This window comes from Zalophus californianus, chromosome 10 (assembly GCF_009762305.2).
Source record: "Zalophus californianus isolate mZalCal1 chromosome 10, mZalCal1.pri.v2, whole genome shotgun sequence".
NCBI classification, from domain to species: domain Eukaryota; kingdom Metazoa; phylum Chordata; class Mammalia; order Carnivora; family Otariidae; genus Zalophus; species Zalophus californianus.
The window spans coordinates 104,456,533-104,475,034 of NC_045604.1; the positions used below are offsets into that span (position 1 = coordinate 104,456,533).

General features: G+C 50.7%; 1 protein-coding gene across 5 annotated transcripts; it reads left to right on the forward strand.

Moving 5' to 3' along the window:
- The first annotated feature begins 53 nt into the window (after positions 1 to 53).
- TRIM50 (tripartite motif containing 50) lies at positions 54 to 14,843 on the forward strand. 5 transcript variants are annotated; one of them, XM_027609769.1, is made up of 8 exons: positions 54 to 151; positions 5,731 to 5,827; positions 6,412 to 6,823; positions 9,984 to 10,079; positions 11,729 to 11,959; positions 12,049 to 12,071; positions 13,133 to 13,257; positions 13,897 to 14,843. In XM_027609769.1, the coding sequence occupies exons 3-8, from the start codon at positions 6,425 to 6,427 to the stop codon at positions 14,484 to 14,486; spliced, it is 1,464 nt and encodes a 487-aa protein (XP_027465570.1). In that variant the 5' UTR covers positions 54 to 151; positions 5,731 to 5,827; positions 6,412 to 6,424; the 3' UTR covers positions 14,487 to 14,843. The 5 variants fall into 5 exon arrangements, with proteins under 5 accessions (XP_027465570.1, XP_027465573.1, XP_035577875.1 ...); XM_035721982.1 differs by having other exon boundaries at positions 73 to 151; positions 5,737 to 5,827; XM_027609773.1 differs by lacking the exon at positions 5,731 to 5,827 and adding an exon at positions 6,125 to 6,227 and having other exon boundaries at positions 81 to 151.
- The last annotated feature ends 3,659 nt before the right edge of the window (positions 14,844 to 18,502 follow it).

Below are 18,502 nucleotides of genomic sequence, written 5' to 3' on the forward strand. Positions count from 1 at the left end.
CGCAGCTGGACGGGGCACGTGACGGGGACGCACGGAGCGGGGTGGGGGCGCGGAGGATGATGGGAGATGCGGCGGTGGCCCACGGAGCGCGATAGGGTTTGTGGCGGGGCGTGCTGGAGCGCCTGGCGGGGGACGCGTGGATCACGAGGAGGTAGGTGGAGGGGACGACGGGAGGCGCAACGGGGAACGTGACGGGTTCGCCTGTGGCAAGACGGGGCTCACGGGGGGAATGTGGGGAACGAGAGGGGGCGCGTGGCTGGGGTGCGCCGAGTGACAAGGCACGTGACAGGGGCGGGACAGCGTGAAGGGGCGCTCGACGGGGAAACGGGGAAAGCTGTGCGGGCGGGAGGGAGCACCTGGCCGGGACGTGTGGGATGGCGCAGGACGTGGGCCACCCGGGGGGGGGTGGTGGTGGTGGGGGGACTGGGGGCAGGGACTTGCGGGGGGGGGGGGAACCTGTGGCGGGAGCGCGCTGGGGAGGACGAGGTTCCAGAAACGGTCTGCTGCCGGAAGCCGTCAGGCCCCACAGAAGAGGGTTATCTCCTCCTTTTGCACTTTTCCTCGTCCTCCTCCTGGTACCGGAGCCATTTAGGCGCAGACGCAGGCCTTTAAAGCCCAAGTGCCCAGTTCGTGAGAAAAGGAGGCGACGTGTCCTCACATTGCCCGCCATAAACCCACAGAACCCGGACCCGCTCCCTGGCTGTTACGGGGTTGCAGGGCTCTTGTCTCACGGAGCGGAAGCCCGAATCTCGTGGGTACAAAAGGGTTGAAGTGAGGTCAAAGTTGATTAAGTGAAGGTGAGAGCGGAAAGGATAGAAGCTCTCTGGAGTGAGAGGGCGCCCCGATGGGTTGTCACTGGGGGCTTTTAGCGGCAGACTTTCGTGGAGAACTGACTGGGAAGCTTGTGGCCTTGAGTTTCCTGTGCCGTCTTGGTTTGAGCATGGACTCTTGATGACACGCCAGTGACTTAATTGTTTGAGGTGTGGTCATTTTCTAGGATTACGCTGTAGCCGCCAAAGAAAATTACTTCCTGACATTTAGGGCCAGGTGGTCTGTTTCTTTATCTCTTGTTCACCTGGCTTCGCGCTTCTGCCTGCCAGGAATAGCTTCAGAGCCCAGCCAGGGGCCCCCTAGGTCTCCCTGCCTATACCTTAACCCTTTCCTTATTCATGGGGGTGCAAAGCAAGGATGGGCCTGATCCTGCCCCCTCCGGCTTGTTCCCTGGGTCCGTCCTCGCTTGCCTACTCCAGGACGGTGAGGTCGCCCCTCTCTCCTACACCAATCTCGCCTTGACTATCGGGTCGTTTCTTCAGCTTAGATGTGTCCTAAAATGTCACATCTTAAACAAGCACCCCTTTGTCCCACGTCTCACAGGTGGCCCCGTTTCCTGCTCTTCACAGAAAAACTTTTCACAAGAGTTGCTTCGAAGGCTTTCGCAAAGATTTTACGCCCATCCTTCATTTTCTCTTTGACCCACTTCGGTACCACTTGTCCCTGCTCCATGTCACCAGCACTGCACTGAATGCCATAAGCCATAAGATGCCTCTTTGTCCTCAGATTAGTGGACTCTTGCCAGCATTTGAGGAAGCTGACCTCTCCTTGAATGCTTTTTTCTTTTCTGTATTAGTTTCTTATCTTCACAGTCGGTTACCAGAAAACTAGCTGTTTAGAGCCGCAGGTATTTATGATCTCATCTGTTATCAATTCTGTAGGTTAGAAATCTGACACCAGTCTCACTGGACTAAAATCAAGGCCTCAGCCTTAATAGAGGCTCTTGGGAAGAACCTGAACCCCATTCATGTTGATAAATCCAGATCCTTGGAGCTCTATACCTGAGGTCCCCACATCCTTGGCACTTATCAGCCAGGGGCCATATTTAGCTGTTAGAGGCCTTCTCTCCTGCCCTTGCTCCTGGGCTCCTTACAGGTCAGAGTTAGCAACAGCATGCTGAATCTTCTCATGCTTTGAATTCTCTTGCCTCCTCTTTTGCATGCCTTCCTGACTCTTGCCCGGGAAAGTTCTCTACTGTTTCTTTTTAAATTTTTTTATTAAAAAAAGATTTATTTAGGGCGCCTGGGTGGCTCAGATGGTTAAGCGTCTGCCTTCGGCTCAGGTCATGATCCCAGGGTTCTGGGATTGAGCCCCGCATCACGCTCCCTGCTCAGGGGGGAGCCTGCTTCTCCCCCTCCCTCTGCTTCTCCTGCTCATGTTCTCTCTATCTCGAATGAATAAATAAAAAAATCTTAAAAAAAAGGTTTATTTATTTTTAAAGAAAGCGTGTAAGGGGGAGGGGCAGAGGGAGAGTGAGAATCCTCAAGCAACTCCCCACTGAGTATGGAGCTTGATGCAGGGCTCAGTTTCAGGACTCTGAGATCATGACCTGAGCTGAAATCAGGAGTTGGACGCTTAACCAACTGAACCATCCAGTTCCCTACTGGCAAGGGGTCCCAAAAGTTTCCTACTGTTGAGTGGTCGTATGGATCTGCTTCCTGGTGACTGTACTCTCCTGATTTTCTTCCTACCTAACCAGCTGTATTTTTTCAGTCATGCTCGTCTTCCCGATCTCTTTACATAGTAGCAACCTCAGGGCTCTGTTCTTGGAAGCTTGCCCTTCTCTTGTTTTTTTTTTAAGATTTTATTTATTTTTTTGTCAGAGACGCAGCAAGAGAGGGAACACAAGCAGGGGGAGTGGGAGAGGGAGAAGCAGGCTTCCCACCACTGAGCAGGAGCCCGATGTGGGGCTCGATCCCAGGACCCTGGGATCATGACCTGAGCCGAAGACAGACGCCCAACGACTGAGCCACCCAGGTGCCCTTTGCCCGTCTCTGTTCTATCCCAGAGAGAGCCTAGCCATTCCCACATTTAAATATATGATGTACTTTAAACAGGTGTTATATACCTGACCAGCCTAGAGCCTCCCCTGAGCGCCAGAGCTCCGGGCTCCTGTGCCCAATTGCCTTTCTCAGTGGTTCTCAAAAGTGTAGTTCCCAGGCCAGCAGCAGTGTTGTCTGGAAACTTGTTAAAAATGCAGATTCTTGAGCCCATCCCTGTGCTCCTGAATCAGAAATTTGGGCCAGAGGCCAGAAGTTTGTTTTTACTAGCACTCCAGGTGATTCTGTTTGCTGAAGTCTGCAGACCACTGCTACTCAGTTGCTCCACCTGGATGTTCTGAGGTGTCTGACTCTAGATTTCCCCACCTACTGTTTCACCTCGATTTTTTCTGTATCAGGCTTCACTATCTACACACCCAGGTGCTAAAGCTACTGTGTATCTACACAGTGGCCAGAGTGGTCTCTTAAAAATACCAGACAATATTTTCTTGGCTTAAAATCCTCCAGTAGCTCCCACTGCCCTTGAAATTGTTACTATTATTATTTTAAGTAGGCTCCATGCTGGGCCCCAACACTGGGCTCAAATTCACGACCCTGAGATCAAGACCTGAGCTGAGATCAAGGGTCCGATGCTTAACCCACTGAGCCGCCCAGGCGCTCCTGCCCTTTAAATTAAATCTAAACATTTACCCTCCTCTGCAGGGACCTCTCTGGCAACCCCTCTGACCTCCTCTCCTGGAGTTCCCTCTCACTGTGCTCCAGCTACTCAGGTCTCCTCTCTAGGGTAGCTCATACATACCGAACTCTTTCTAGTCTCGGAGACTTTGCATTTGCTGCCCATTGCTTGGTCTGCCCTCCTGTAGTCTCGGTAGCTGGCATTTTTTTTATCCTTCAGGCCTCAGCTCAACCATCCATCCTCAGAGACACTGCCCTGCCCTTTTCTAACGTGTCTCTCAAACAACCCGTTATCTCCTGCCCTTTTTGTTCACTACACAGTTTACTTCCTGCCTAGCATTTAATACTACGATGTTGTCTTATTTATGATCCTATCCCACTCCTACTACCGTTGTATTACAAATTCTGAAAGGACAGAAACCTCATTGGTCTTGTTCTCTGATGTCTCCCTAATGGTCAGGTTGGTGCTTGATACGTGGCAGGTGCTCAGTAAATATTTGTTAAATTAATAAATTATGTTTCTGCATAGCTGTGCCAGACCTTGGTCTTACTTGTCATGGAGTAGAGACTGCCCCCACTGGCAGACAGGAATGCTTAGGCCTATGGGGCCTGCAGGTCTAGAGCTCTTCCTTCCTTCCTTTCTTCCTTCTTTCCTTCCTTTTTATTCATCTAAACGTTTGTTTTTAGATTTTTTTATTCATTTAAGAGAGAGAGAGCGAGAGAGAGCGCATGAGCAGGGGGGAGGGGCACGTAGAGGAAGAAGCAGGCTCCCCACTGGGCCCGACATGGGGCTCAATCCCAAGACCCTGGGATCATGACCGGAGCTGAAGACAGACGCTTAACCAACTGAGCCACCCAGATACTCCTCTTTCTTTCTTTCCTTTTTTAAGATTGATTTATTGAGATGCCTGGCTGGCTCAATCGGTTAAATGTCTGCCTTCAGCTCAGGTCATGATTCCAGGGTCCAGAGATTGAGTCCTGCATCGGGCTCCTTGCTCAGCAGGGAGCCTGCTTCTCCCTCTGCCTCCCATTCCCCCTGCTTGTGCGTGCTCTCTCTCTCTCTGACAAATAAATACATGAAGTCTTTAAAAAAATAAAAATAAGATTGATTTATTTTTAGAGAGAGTGTGCATGCGAGTGTGGGGAGGGGCAGAGGGAGAGAATCCCCAAGCAGACTCCGTGCTGAGTGTGAGCCCAGGGCTTGATCCCAGGACCCATGAGATCATGATCTGACCCAAAACTGAGAGTCAGAGGCTTACCCGACTGAGCCACCTAGGCACCCTTAGCGCTCTTGTTTCATTTTCTTTCTTTTTTTTTTTTTAAGATTTTATTTATTTGTCAGAGACAGAGACAGAGAATGTACAGACAGAGGGAGAAGCAGGCTCCATGTGGAACTTGATTCGAGAACTCTGGGATCATGACCTGAGCTGAAGGCAGACTCTTGAACCGACTGAGCCACCCAGGCGCCCCAGAGCTCTTGTTTCTTAACACTCCGAGAGACCCACTCCCACCTTTTTTCCAGTCAGTAATTTTTACCACACTCCCATGTTTTGCATGGTATATTAAGACTATAATATTTATTGACTGTATAAAGAAATGTCATTGAACTTCTAAATCTCTGAGAGACTTTATACAAAATGTTCCTAATTCAATAATATTGAGTAAAGGAAGTGAGACACAAAACAGCACATACTAGGTAATTCTGTTTATTTGAAATTCAAAACCAGGCTATGTTAATCTACGATGGTAAGAATCAGGTTAGTAGCTATTCTTGTAAGGGGGTTCTTACTGGAGAGCACACAGAGTGCCTTCTGGGTGCTGGAAACATTATGTTGTGAGTGAGTATACACATGTAATGTGTACATCAAGCATGTAGTTAAGATTTGTGCCCTTTATAGAACTCCTATCTCAAAACATTATATAAAAATACCTTCAAAAATAGATTCAGAAAGAATTGTGTTGAAGCATCAGTCCACTCCTGTTTGGGGTCTGTAAGGTGTGGCTGGGGACCCACTCAGTCTCCCCCACCTTCCCTAAAGCGCGGCCAAGGTGAGCACCTGCATGTTGGAATTATCAATGTTGCTGGCCAAAAGGAGGCTGCCTCCGTAGTCCCGTGATGTGGCCCAGTTTCCACCTGATTCTGGGCGACCTTGAGGACACAGGGGTGTTGCTGGGAAAGAGGAGGAGGAAAGGGGCAGAGACTAAGGGTGAAGCTCACGTTCAGCTGCAGTCCCCACGCCTCTTAGTGCCACTGCCCATCCTGGAGAGAAGAAAAAACTGAGCAGATCTATTGGACATCTCTGCGGATTCTGAGAAAGCAGGTAGTTCATTGTGGGGGCTCTCCCTAGGTCTGCTGCCAACTTTTACCTTGGTGCCTCTTCTCTCTCAGTGCCAGTCAGCTTTCACAGGGTCTCAGGCTCTCCGGAATAGCAGTCTCTGCTTTAGAATGACCTGGGGGGTGTTTGTTATAAATGTAGATTTCTGGGGCTCACTGAAAATGTGTGAAGGGGTGACTCAGGAAATTGTGCTTCCAATAGTTGCTCACCAGTTTGAGAACTGATCTAGAACATGGGAAGGACCTTTGTTTGTTTTTGCTGTCCATTGCTGTGTCCATGCAGCTAGAGGGCACATTGCTGGTGTCGCTCCAAATGACCTTGCAGACAGCTCCTTTTGTGTTTACCTCCAAATCTGAGTGAAAAATGTAGAATTCTGCATTTCCAAGTGAGTTTTCCCCAATTAAGCCCTTTGTTTTTAAAGACAGAAAACGGACCCAAGGTCATAGGGGTTGGGATTGGAATCCAGGACTGGAGACCCTAAGGCACTCTGATTTCCAGTGGCACTTGCCAGGGGGTGGGGCCCCAGGGGGTGGAGGGAGCAGGTTTGAGTAAGCTGCCCTCTCTTCTAGCCGGGCACCGTGGATGGCGTGGCAGGTGAGCGTGCCTGAGCTGGAGGACCGCCTTCAGTGCCCCATCTGCCTGGAGGTCTTCAAGGAGCCCATGATGCTGCAGTGTGGCCACTCCTACTGCAAGGGCTGCCTGGTGTCCCTGTCCCGCCACCTGGACTCGGAGCTCCGCTGCCCAGTGTGCCGACAGGAGGTGGATAGCAGCAGCTCCCCGCCCAATGTCTCCCTGGCACGGGTGATTGAAGCCCTACAGTTCCCTGGGGGCCCAGAGCCCAAGGTCTGTGAGCACCACCGGAACCCGCTCAGCCTCTTCTGTGAGAGGGACCAGGAGCTCATCTGTGGCCTCTGTGGCCTGCTGGGCTCCCACCAGCATCACCGTGTCACGCCTGTCTCCACTGTCTACAGCCGCATGAAGGTGGGCAGTGAGGCTGTGGGGGGCAGGGTGCGTTGCAGGGACACAGGGAGCCCAGCTCCTACCCTCTCTGGCCCCATTGCCTGGCAGAGAAGGGTCCCAGGCCAGGATGCCAGCTCCCTCCAGCCCTGTCCTGGAGCAGAACTCATAGAGCATGCGTCCATCCATCGTGTTCTGAGCAGCTGTTCCAATTTCCATCCAGGTGCTGGGGACTACTGACCTGCATATTGGAGAGCCCTTGTCAAGTGGTAGCCCCTTCCCTTGCTCGGTTTTTCTTTGTAGCTCTCATTCATATTTTGAGCGCTCCGCGGACAATGCATGAGGGCAAGGACTTTGTTTTGTTTCCTCAGGTGTTTTCATGCCTAGAGCCATGCCTAACATGTAAGTAAAAACTCAAAGCGTATTTGCAGAAACAGTGGATTCCTGTCCTCGTGGACTTTTGCCTCAGATCTGGCAGGTCATCATTTAAGGTGAACGATGATGATGATACTCTCTTTGGTGAATATGTTGATCTAAGGTTTACGAAGGGGATGGGGTTATCATTGTACTTTACAAATGAGGAAACAGGCTCAGAGAAGGTAAGGGTCTTATCCAAGGTCATACAGCTTGTCAGTGGCAGAGCGAGGACTCAAACTGTGGCCAGTTTTCTTTCCATTGCCAAACAGATCAAAGAAGGGCAGGAAGGATTCTTGGAAGTGAATTGCTAGAGAGTACCTGGCATAGTGTTTGGGAGGGAGGGAGAGTAAAGGTAAGGAATGACAAAATACAGGTGATAGGGGTGGGAAAGAGAAAGAGCATCGAGATCTGAAGGCAAAGTTCCAGGGATTTCCTGGCTGAGTGCCCCGGGCAGCATTTCTTTGCTTCTTCAATCCTGGAAGACAAGTATGAAACGTGCACAGGGCCAGCCCAGCCATCCACCAGCCCCTCTTGCCCACAGACATTTACTCGGCACCTGACGTGTGCTTGGTGTTGTGCTAGAGTCTGTAGTACAATAGTGGGCAAGAGTTTTGCCACAGTCTGGGAGTCTGGCAGAGAGTCGCATGTGTTGAGTGCTACTGTCAGGGTTAAGTACAGGCAATGGGGAGACCACCTCAAATGTAGCTCCTGCGTGGTCTCAGGTGGTCAGGGAAGGTTTCCTGGAGGAAGCGGACTGCTGAACCAAGACCTGAACCACAAGGAGGACTTGGTAGGAAAAGAAGGGGAGGAAAGCATTTCCTGTATAAAGACAGCCCTGCAAAAGATCAGGAGGGAGGGATATTTAAGAAATTATAAGTTCTTATAATTGTGAGAGGGACCTAACTCTCACAGGGGAGAGTTAGGTAAGTGGAAGCCAGGTCATAGTACGGCTTGTGTGATACGTGAAGGGATTTGTATTTTATTCAGAGGACCATCCTGGTTGCGGGGGGGGGCACTGGAGAGTTTTAAGCAGAGTCCTGATGTGGTCCAAGCACTCTGTCGGAGGGTGGACTGGAGAGTGAGGCTGGGGGGTAAGAGACTGGGAGTAATTACATATGGGTGGTAATTGAAGCCGTAGGAGTGGAGAAGACCAACCAGGGGTGCCTGCAGCATGATAGGGAAGACACAGATGATGCCCCCAAGGAGCACCAGGGTTTAAGATTCAGGTAAATAGAGCACCCCAAAAGGGACAGAAAGAATCCACAGAGAGAGTAGGAACACTGGCTGAATATGGCCTCCTGGAAATCAGAACAGAGCTTTTTAATGAGAACAAGATCACTTATGTGAAATGCCTGCTGAGGATTGGAAAGAGTCTGTTAGATTTAGCAGTAAGGATTGATTATCTTGACAAGAGTAGTGTTAGTGGAGTGTGAGAGGAGGAAGCCAAATTGCAGTGCAATGAAATTGAGCCTGTGTTTTATTAGCCCAGGAGAGAAGGAAACACACAGGAGCTCTCTCATCATTTCTGGCTTGGAGCCTGGGACTGCTTGGGTCCTGGTTTTAGATGTGGGTGTTTGTGATCCCAAGACTCCTCTCTGTGATGCAACAAAATTGTGTTCCTTTATTAGGTCCCTTTCATGCATTCCTTTTTTCCTCCTATTGATTGAGATCTTGAGGTTATTTATTTATTTGCATGATTTTTTTTTTCTTCTCCCAGTGACCCAGTTTGATGGAGAAAGAGGGAAAGAACTAATCTCATCTCTCTCTGCCTCAAGAGAGTTTTACCACTAGAGTTCTGTTCTTGGGTTGCTATGAGATCTTCTGATGCCTCATTATCCAGAGCAAGACTCTGTGTCCATTTATCCCTACACTGACTTTATTCTTTATTCAGCTCCTTTCCTGAAAGGCTTTTGTAGCTGTTTTTTTTTTTTTTAAGTTTATTTTTTTAGTAATGTCTGCACCCAGTGTGGGGTTGAACTCACAACCGAGAGATCAAGAGTCACATGCTCTTCCAACTGAGCCAGCCAGGTGCCCCTCTTGCCGCTGATTTCTGCTTGGGAACTATCTAAGCCAGAGACCGTGTATGCTCCATGGGCACAAACCAGCAGGGTTCCTTTTAAGTAGTGCAGCTGTTTGGGGGTCTAGGTGGTCCTGGTTGAACCCTTAAGACTGTCAGGTTTGGGGCCAGGAAAGCCCAGGAGAAGTGAGTTTACTTCAGCCTAGGGAGGCCCCAAATCCAGACTGGGCCGGAGTCTGCCGGGAAGGATTCTGGTCTTCATAGGGAGTGGGGAATCTCCAGGTATAAGCGGGGCAACCGTATGCACCATTGGTCTCCCTCGGGGCCATCCTTTTTGTGATATCTTGATCAAATGTCCACTGATTCTAGACCTGCTGGTGACCAGAGAGTTTACTTGGTGGGTACCCAATGGCCAGCATTCCATTCAGGGAGTGTTGGCTTCAGACTGGTCATCGCCCCTCTTGGATGTTGTGGTGGACAGTGTTTAGCGCCCGTCTCCATGTCCTGAAGAGGAATGACCTGGAGATCCTTTTCTGTCTGGGTAATTTGTGCCCTCAATGTGGAATATCTTTGAATAATCTTAACCTATTTTGGAGTCAAGAGTACCTGAGTAGCTCTTTCCCTGGTTCCACTGGGAGTGCTTGTGGCCATTGGGATGCTCCCTGGAAGGGTGAAGCCCAGGGCTGGTCCCAAGGAGCTGAAACGGTGAAGGAGTCGGCTACTCATGAGGCCATGGTACATTGTCTCCAGGAAGACCTAGCGGCTGTCATCTCTGACCTGAAGCAGGAGCAGAAGAAGGTGGATGAGCATATTGCCAAACTGGTGAACAACAGGACCCGGATTGTCGTGAGTGCCCTTTCCCTCTGTACCCTTACCCTGGGGCTGGCCACCTTCCCTTTCCTACAGAGCCCAGTTCTGATTTGTTCTTTACAGAAATCCATGCCTTCATACAAAGCCAGAATTCAAAGCATTCCAGGGCGGAGTGGGGGAGAAGGGCAAATCCCCTCAGGGGAATCAACTCAGTTGTTAGGACTCTGTCCAAGTTGGCTGTCTCTCTCTTGTCCTTGGGAATGAGATAACACAGAACCTAAGTCCTAGAGGTAAACAGCTCAAAGTGAGGGCATGACTCTCCTGCTCTCTACGTCTGTTTGACCTTGACAGTCTGGTGCCCGCCCAGTACCTGGGAGCAGAGGTGTGGAAAGGCTTGGTGGTTTTCTGCTTTTCCTGAGTGACAGGCACACTGGGGCTGGGAGGCGTTCTGAAAAAAAGATTCATGGCAGCTGTACTCTCAGTTTTGAAGGAGAAAAAACACGTTATTGATAGTATAAAAATCTAATAGAATCAGAAAGAAGAAAAGGGAAATCTGCGCATAGATGAGTGCAATGATAAGCAGTAAAGGAGAATAAGACAGTTACATCAGATCGGGTACTTACAACATCCAGCCTCATTAGTTGGGGAAGCTCCGTGGAGATGGCCAGGCTGGAGTCCCGATGGAGAGGCCTGGGCCAAGCATCCTCCCCTCAGGTGAGATTTCCAACTGACCGTCCCCATAAGGACTGTATTTATAGGGCAAATGAAGTTACACATGTGTTTGCCTCTGTGTAGTTTGGAGTGAGCTGCATTCCTCCATTATCATGTTTTTCCGTATTCAAGGAGCCTGTGCTGGGTGTGCTTGCCCCTCCTCCCAGATTCCATTCTGGGGGGCCAGCCCAGCCTGGAGCTAGAGTGGATGTAAGGCAAGATTTACAGCTCTTGACATCCAGGCCAGAAGGGCCAGTTCTGACCTGGAGGCCAGCTATTGTCCACTAATCAGGCTCCCAAGGTCACTCATGCAGCACGAGTTTCACAAACAACATTCTTCCACCTGTCTGTGTGTAAGTGCAGGTTGGGGGGTGGTCAGGTATGCAGGACAAATCCCAGAGAGCTCCATCCATACAGTCCAGGGAGGGTGTGGAGCCTGGGCGCTGCAGGCAGTTGTGAAACAGGAGCTGGAGGCCAGTGTCCCCTGAGAGTCCTCTCCGTTCACCTCCCCACCCTCAGAGGGAGACGGCATTACCCCTTCCCGGTGGAGGCTGAACTCAGGGTCACACATGGAATCCTGGCTGTCTAAAGTCTGCTCTCCCAGGGACTTGTAGACTTTTTTCAGTTGTGGAATCCTGTACTAAAGCTAAATCTGATATGCACATTTAATAGCAATATTGCCCACCACCACCTCCCAGTAGTGACAAAGCAATAGCAGAGCCACTGTGTTTGAAATGGGAGCTGGGGGCCAGTCTCTCCCCTGCCTCTGTTGCCCTCCCCATGGCCACATGTGGGATGCCCAGGCACAGTGTGAACACTGGGCAGGAGTCAGCCCTGCAACTGAACTACTAGAACCAGCTCCAGTTGGAGGCCCAGGAAGGCCTAAGCTGCCAGGGCCTAGGGACACCGACGTCAGCCATAGCCAGGCAGTTCTGGTCGAGGTTCCAGCTGTGACCAGCTCCTCTTTGTCCCAGAATGAATCTGATGTCTTCAGCTGGGTGATTCGTCGTGAGTTCCAGGAGCTGCACCACCTGGTGGATGAGGAGAAGGCCCGCTGCCTGGAGGGGTTGGAGGGTCATACCCGTGGCCTCGTGGCCTCCCTGGACATGCAGCTGGAGCAGGCCCAGGGCACTCAGGAGCGGCTGGTCCAGGCCGAGCGCGTGCTGGAGCAGTTCAGTAATGAGAGTCACCATGAGTTCATCCGGGTGAGTGGACGAGGGAGTGTCCCCCATGCCGAGGTCCCCAGGTCCCAAGAGCCTCCTTCATGCCTTAACCGTCCTGTCTTGTCTTCCAGAAGTATCACTCCATGGCCTCCAGGTAATAACCTTGGAGGGAGCTGTCAGCTTGGATCTGGTGGCTCCTCTCCACCACTTTCTGCCTTCAGCTGTACCAGTGTCTTGGCAGCAGCTGCCCACATCTGGCTCTGTACTGAGCCCAGGGAACACAGATGAAAGTCATGCCCCTGCCTTTAAGGGTCTCAAAGACTGGTGGGCGGCAGATGGTGAACTATGGTTATGTCACTGTGGGTACCTAAAACCATAGAAGTTCACTCGAGCTTCAGAAATAACAGAAGGTGACTGGGGTTGCAGGTGGGGGGAATGGGCGAAGATGATGCACAGGTGGACGAGCTTAGGGCAGAGGACAGGTGTTGACCAGGCAAGCAGAGTGGGGAATGGTCACGTGAAAAGGTGAAGTAGGGTGTAGGACTTGGGTATTTATTGTATGATGCAAGGCAGAATGGGCAATGAATGGGAGAGGTAAGAGCCAGAACGAGGGGCCATGAATCCTGAACCATAGCTTGTGGGAAGGGATTGAACCCATGTTCCAGTCCCAACAAATGAACAACCATGCAGTTCCTTGGCCTTCCTCAGACTCTGATTGTGAGAGTCTCCTTGTTTTTTCAAATTTTCTTTAGTCTTAAGGACAGTTGGGTTAGGAACATTGGTGTAAATGAATGGACAGTGAAGCTGATTGGGAACAGGCGTCCACTCCAGCTGTGGCTAGGGGCCAGGGTCGCCCAGTATAGGGCAGGGGTCCTCAAACATTGATGTGCATCAGCACCCTCTGGAGGGCTCATTACGTCAGATCACTGGGCTCTAGTAATCACTTTCTGATTCAGCAGGTCTGGGGTGGGACCTGAGAAATTTGCATTTCTGGCAAGCTCCCAGGTGATGCTGCTGGTCTCGGGCCTGCCCTGATGTAGAGTATTTCCCCTTCTAGGAAGGGGGCAGGCACTCAGAGTGGGGTGGAGGGGAGGAAATGACAGGCATCTTCAGTACACAGTCTTCTGAGCTGCGACTGGCTTGTTGGACTTGTGTCAGGGTGAAGGGGTGGGTTTGGTGTGCAGCTCTGCCATCATGGTGAACCGTCACCCTCAGAGCAGAGCTCCAGCAGGCCCGGCCTTTGGAAGGTACCTTCAGCCCCATCTCCTTCAAGCCAGGCCTCCACCAGGCTGACATCAAGCTGACCGTGTGGAAGAGGCTCTTCCGAAAAGTTCTGCCAGGTAAGGCTCCAACCTGTTCTCTTTCCTGAGGGCTGCCCTGCAGGGTGGGCACAGAAGACTGGAAGGGTGTTTGCATGGGTTAGTGGTGAGAGCGCGGCTTTGGGGTTCAACCAGACACTCCGGGCTCAAGCTCAGCTCCAACTCTTACTGGCCAAAGACAAGTTGTGTAATTTTTTTTTTTTTTTTTAAAAGATTTTATTTATTTAAAGAGCGAGCGCTCGAGTTGGGGGAGGGGTGGAGAGAGAGTGAGAATCCCAAGCCGACTCCCCAGTAAGCACGGAGCCCAACCCAGGGCTTGATCTCACACCCTGAGATCATGACCTGAGCCGAAATCGAGAGTCGGGCACTTGATGGACTGAGCCACTCAGGTGCCCCGAGTGCATGGCCTTTTCCTTAACCAGAATGCCTCCCTCATAGCTATCCATTTTTTCCCACACTTCAGGAATTGTTCATGCATTCAGCAAGCATCCTTAGGGTTGCCTCTTCTGGGCCTGGCCCCTTATTAGAAGGCCCCTCAGATACAGGGATGAGGCCATGGCAGTTCCTCAGGGGAGGAACTCAGGGCCTCCAATCAAACTCCTTTGTGGCAGGGTATGCTGCCTTCTGTGTAGCTTGAAACACTTCTTTGATCTTTCTTAGCCCCGGAGTCCCTCAAGCTAGACCCTGCCACTGCCCACCCCCTCCTGGAACTCTCCAAGGGCAACACGGTGGTGCAGTGCGGCCTTCTGGCCCAGCGGCGTGCCAGCCAACCTGAGCGCTTTGACTACAGTACTTGCGTCCTGGCCAGTCGGGGCTTCTCCTGGGGCCGTCACTACTGGGAGGTGGTGGTGGGCAACAAGAGCGACTGGCGCCTGGGGGTCATCAAGGGCACAGCCAGTCGCAAGGGCAAGCTGAGCAAGTCCCCAGAGAACGGCGTGTGGCTCATTGGCCTGAAGGAGGGCCGGGTGTATGAGGCCTTTGGCTGTCCTCGGGTGCCCCTGCCTGTGGCCGGCCACCCCCACCGCATCGGCGTCTACTTGCACTATGAGCACGGAGAGCTCACTTTCTTTGATGCTGACCGCCCCGATGACTTGCGGCTGCTCTACACATTCCAGGCTGACTTCCAGGGCAAGCTCTACCCCATCCTGGACACATGCTGGCACGAAAGGGGCAGCAATGCACTGCCTATGGTGTTGCCCCCGCCCAGTGGGCCTGCCCACCTCACCCCCCCACAGCCCACCAAGCTGTAGGGTTGCTGGTGGGTCTGCTGGGTTCAGCGAGCAGAGATGAGGTTCTTTACTGTTTGGGAAGGTCTTTGTGCCTGTGTGTTCCTGGAAACACCTAATGATAAGAGAAGGACTCTAATCCCTTCCCTGTCAGCCAGGGGCATATTTATTAACCTTTTTGCCAGGTTATTCACCTGCTTATTAACCAACAGAACCAGGCCTTGGTGTCCATGGGTTAAGATAGGCTTCACTTGATCCCTCCTAACCATGCTTTCTGTTTACTCTTTTAACAGAAGGTGGAAACATTCCCACACATAGTTTCTCTTTGTCATCGTGAACTTAAGGATAATAAATGTGACATTATCTTTAAATTATTTGCAAACGTTAACTGCTGTGCATACATACTGTTTTATGCTCAGGTCTTTAAAAGCAGCTCCAACCTCTGGTCAGCCAGAAGTCCCCTCTACTCTGGGCTCGCTGGTCTGTTGGTAGAGTCACATCAGTCATTCTGTTACTGCTGTCTTCAAAGACCATTCTCGATCTCCCTCTCCATTAGTTGATATGGAAATAACACTTCTTCAGAGCAGAAGCAAGTAGGGTCCAGATGGACGTGGCCTGTCCCTGAAAGCTGCTGGGCACGTGGGAGCAGGCCCAGAGCCTCCATCTGTTCATGGCAAGTCTGCCCCTGGCCACAGCTGATGGTGTCCATCCAGACCAAAGCTGGGACAGCTGAATTCTCTCCCAAGAGTTTGAAAGTTGGAAGAGAGAATGGTTGGGGCTGAGTCATCTGAGACCTAGTGCTTTAGAGAGAAGCTTCTCAGCCTTGTGCCACTGAGCTCTGTGGAGTTGCCTGAGCTACTTCCCTGGGGAACCACTCTGTCCTGGTGCCCTGGCGCTTACCCACATTGGCCACACAGGCAGAGGCTTGACCTGCAGCCTAAGTGATCCTCCAGGAACCCGAGAGGATGGGAGGTTTGTGAGGCATGGGAGGTTTGTGAGGCATTGGTCTTATCCCATGGGAGACTGTCAGGAGAGGTCGCCTCCCAGGATCTGGTAAGTGTGAAACTTCCTGCACCGCCTCCCGCTGAGCAGAGCTGTAGACTGTAAAACAGCTTAACTGCATCTAGAACTGGCTTCTCAGCAATGGGAAATCCCCCAACCCTCGTTGTAGTCCTCCTCCTGTTGTGTGCAACAAGGACCATGTGGAGCTGGCACCTTCGGCTAATCTTCTGCCTGTGTAAGTAATAAGCTGTCTGAATCAAAAGGTGCTTGTTGTATCTTTCCCGGCTGAATCTGTTGGGCCTTGGTCTTGGTTGCTGTGTGTTTGACACCTTGCAGACCTGGTTTTTGGTTATGCAGCTCTTCAGTACCATGACTTGGCTGAAGATTGTGGCCCTCTGTATCCACTCTGCCTCTCTCCTCCCTTCTCCACCCTGTTCTCTGTCCTGGGAGACTGGCCCCAGTGGAATGCAAAACCCTCTGGCTTCCTGTTGGGTTTAGCAGATGGGAGGGACTGGCAGGAGATCCAAGGGCAGGAAAGGGAGTTCAAGGTACTTATTTTTCTCGTTTCCTGCCTGCTGGGCTGTGGGTTGGCAGCTTTCCTCATCTGAAGATCCTTGGCAGGTGGCCCCTTCCTCTGTTGCTCTCCCTTGTTCCTTCAGGCCTGGCAGTGAGCAGTGCTGTCACCAGCCCCGAGGACTGCACCACCTCTAGTTTCCCTTAACTCTGACCATCCTTTCGTAAACATGCCCTTCTTTAAGTTCACCTCAACTACCATTGTGTGCTCATCTCTGCACCCGCCAGCTGCTGACACACAGTGGCATACCTCTGCACTCACTTAGTAAATCCCCTCGTTTGGCTGGCGAGAGTTAATGTTTGTGCTTGTAACCAAAATATCAATTCAATATGGAGAAGGCAAATGAAAGAGCAGTTCATTCATTATGTGGAGTTGGCATTTAAGCTGAAAGAAGTGGAATACAGGCAGAGGAGAGGAGTTTTGGGGGGTCCAGTCCACGGAGGGATGCTGCAGCTGGAGCTGGACCTGCAGAGGGGGTGGAGGCTAGACCATGGAGGACCATCGATACTATTTTAGTGTATATTAACTTTGTTCTGTAGTAATGACAGCGTGGGGGTGGGAGAGTCTGCCCAGGGAGAAAATACTAGCCGACAGAAAGGAGGTCAGGATGGAACAGCAGAACTTAAGCAGTTTAGACAAGGTTGCCAAAGAACCGTAGAAATGATCAGAGAACTGGGAGGGAGTGCCAGCAGCAAAGATCGTGGAAGCCAAAGCTTTCCAACAGAGAAGGTGTGCCCCGCAGGGCGGTGAAAACCCAGCCTCAGCAGGAAAGGCCTGAGGAATATTAGGAGATTCTTGGTGGCCTTGGAGGAAGCCGAGTCTGTGGACTAGCCTGGAAGACAGACTGCAGGGGGTTACATAGTACATGAGGAAGAAGTAAAGGCAATCACTGCTGATTCTTGTTTTAAGCAGCTGGATGGGGAAGGGAAGAAAACTGGGTCATGAGTTTGAGAGAGGTGAGATTAAGAGAAGGCATTTTTAGGATAGAGGAGACTACAACTGGTCCTACAGAAATACATAAGCCACATATGTAGGTTGAAGTTTTCTAGGGGTCACGTATTAGACATTATAAGGCACAGGTCACCTAGCGTCCACACCTTGGCTCCTAATAGCCATTCTCCAATGAAGAGGAATCAGGGCTCCTTGGAGAAATAGATGGTTCTAGGACTGGGGCAGGAAATACCCTGAGCCATAAGCCGCTTGGAGTGCCAGGAAGCGCTCACAAACAAAGGTGTGAAAAACCCCTACAATAATAGAGGCCTTTCAAAGGGACATGGGAGGGCGCCTGGGTGGCTCAGTTGGTTAAGCGACTGCCTTCGGCTCAGGTCATGATCCTGGAGTCCTGGGATCGAGTCCCGCATCGGGCTCCCTGCTCGGCAGGGAGTCTGCTTCTCCCTCTGACCCTCCCCCCTCTCATGTACTCTCTCTCTCCCTCATTCTCACTCTCTCAAAATAAATAATTAAATCTTTAAAAAAAATCTTAAAAAAAAGGGACATGGGAGCCCATTGAAAGCACTCCCAGTGGCCAAAATGGGAAAAATTTGAGTGACAAAACAGTACAGGTTTCCCCACTATCAGAAAGTAGAGTGAGTGTTCCTGTGAAATCTGTCATTAGCTGAAGTGGAGTAATGAGAATCAGCAATTACCATTACTTTATATGGAAACATTTTTTAGTGTTACCAGACCCCCCAAATTAACTGCTTTTAAGCTTTTCTTATCTTAGGATACACCTTGCAAATGAATCCACACAGTCAATTGAGATAAAGCACAGTGCAGAGCTACAGAGGCTTGATGGTGAGATGCTGCGTTTGTAGATCTTGGGGAAGGAGCTTGGCAGCGTCACTCTCACTGGGGTGTGTGCTGCCTCTACAAGGGCTTGCTGCAAAACAATACTATTTTTACTTTTCCCCTTTTTTCATAAAAGTGAAAATCCTCTTAGGATTTCTTTCAGTTAACAAAAACAGGTACTACTCTAGGTCTTTCATAAAAGTGAAGTGGTGTAATGCAAACTTTGAAAAAGCGGGGATGGGGTGCCTGGGTGCTCAGTCGAGCATCCAACTCTTGATCTCAGCTCAGGTCTTGATCTCAGGGTGGTGAGATCAAACCCCACATAGGCTCCACACTGGGTGTCGAGCATACTTTAAGAACAAAACAAAACAAAACAAAAAAAAACAACAAAAAAACAGGATACCTGTACTGGATTACAACTCAAAGTATAAAGTAAATATCCATGAGTCCATACTGATAAACGATTGGCTAATTAAATAAATCTGGGAGAAGAGAGCATTCTGCAGAAGAATTCCAAATAATTTATGTAGCTACTTTCCCCTCAAAGAGGTAGAGTATAACCCCCTACTCCTTAAAGCGTGGGCTGTGCATAGTGACTTTCCAGAGGGAACAGAGGGATAAAGACTAGTTTACAGTGGAGAAATGTGAATCTTAGCCAGGTGATCAAGGTTAACAT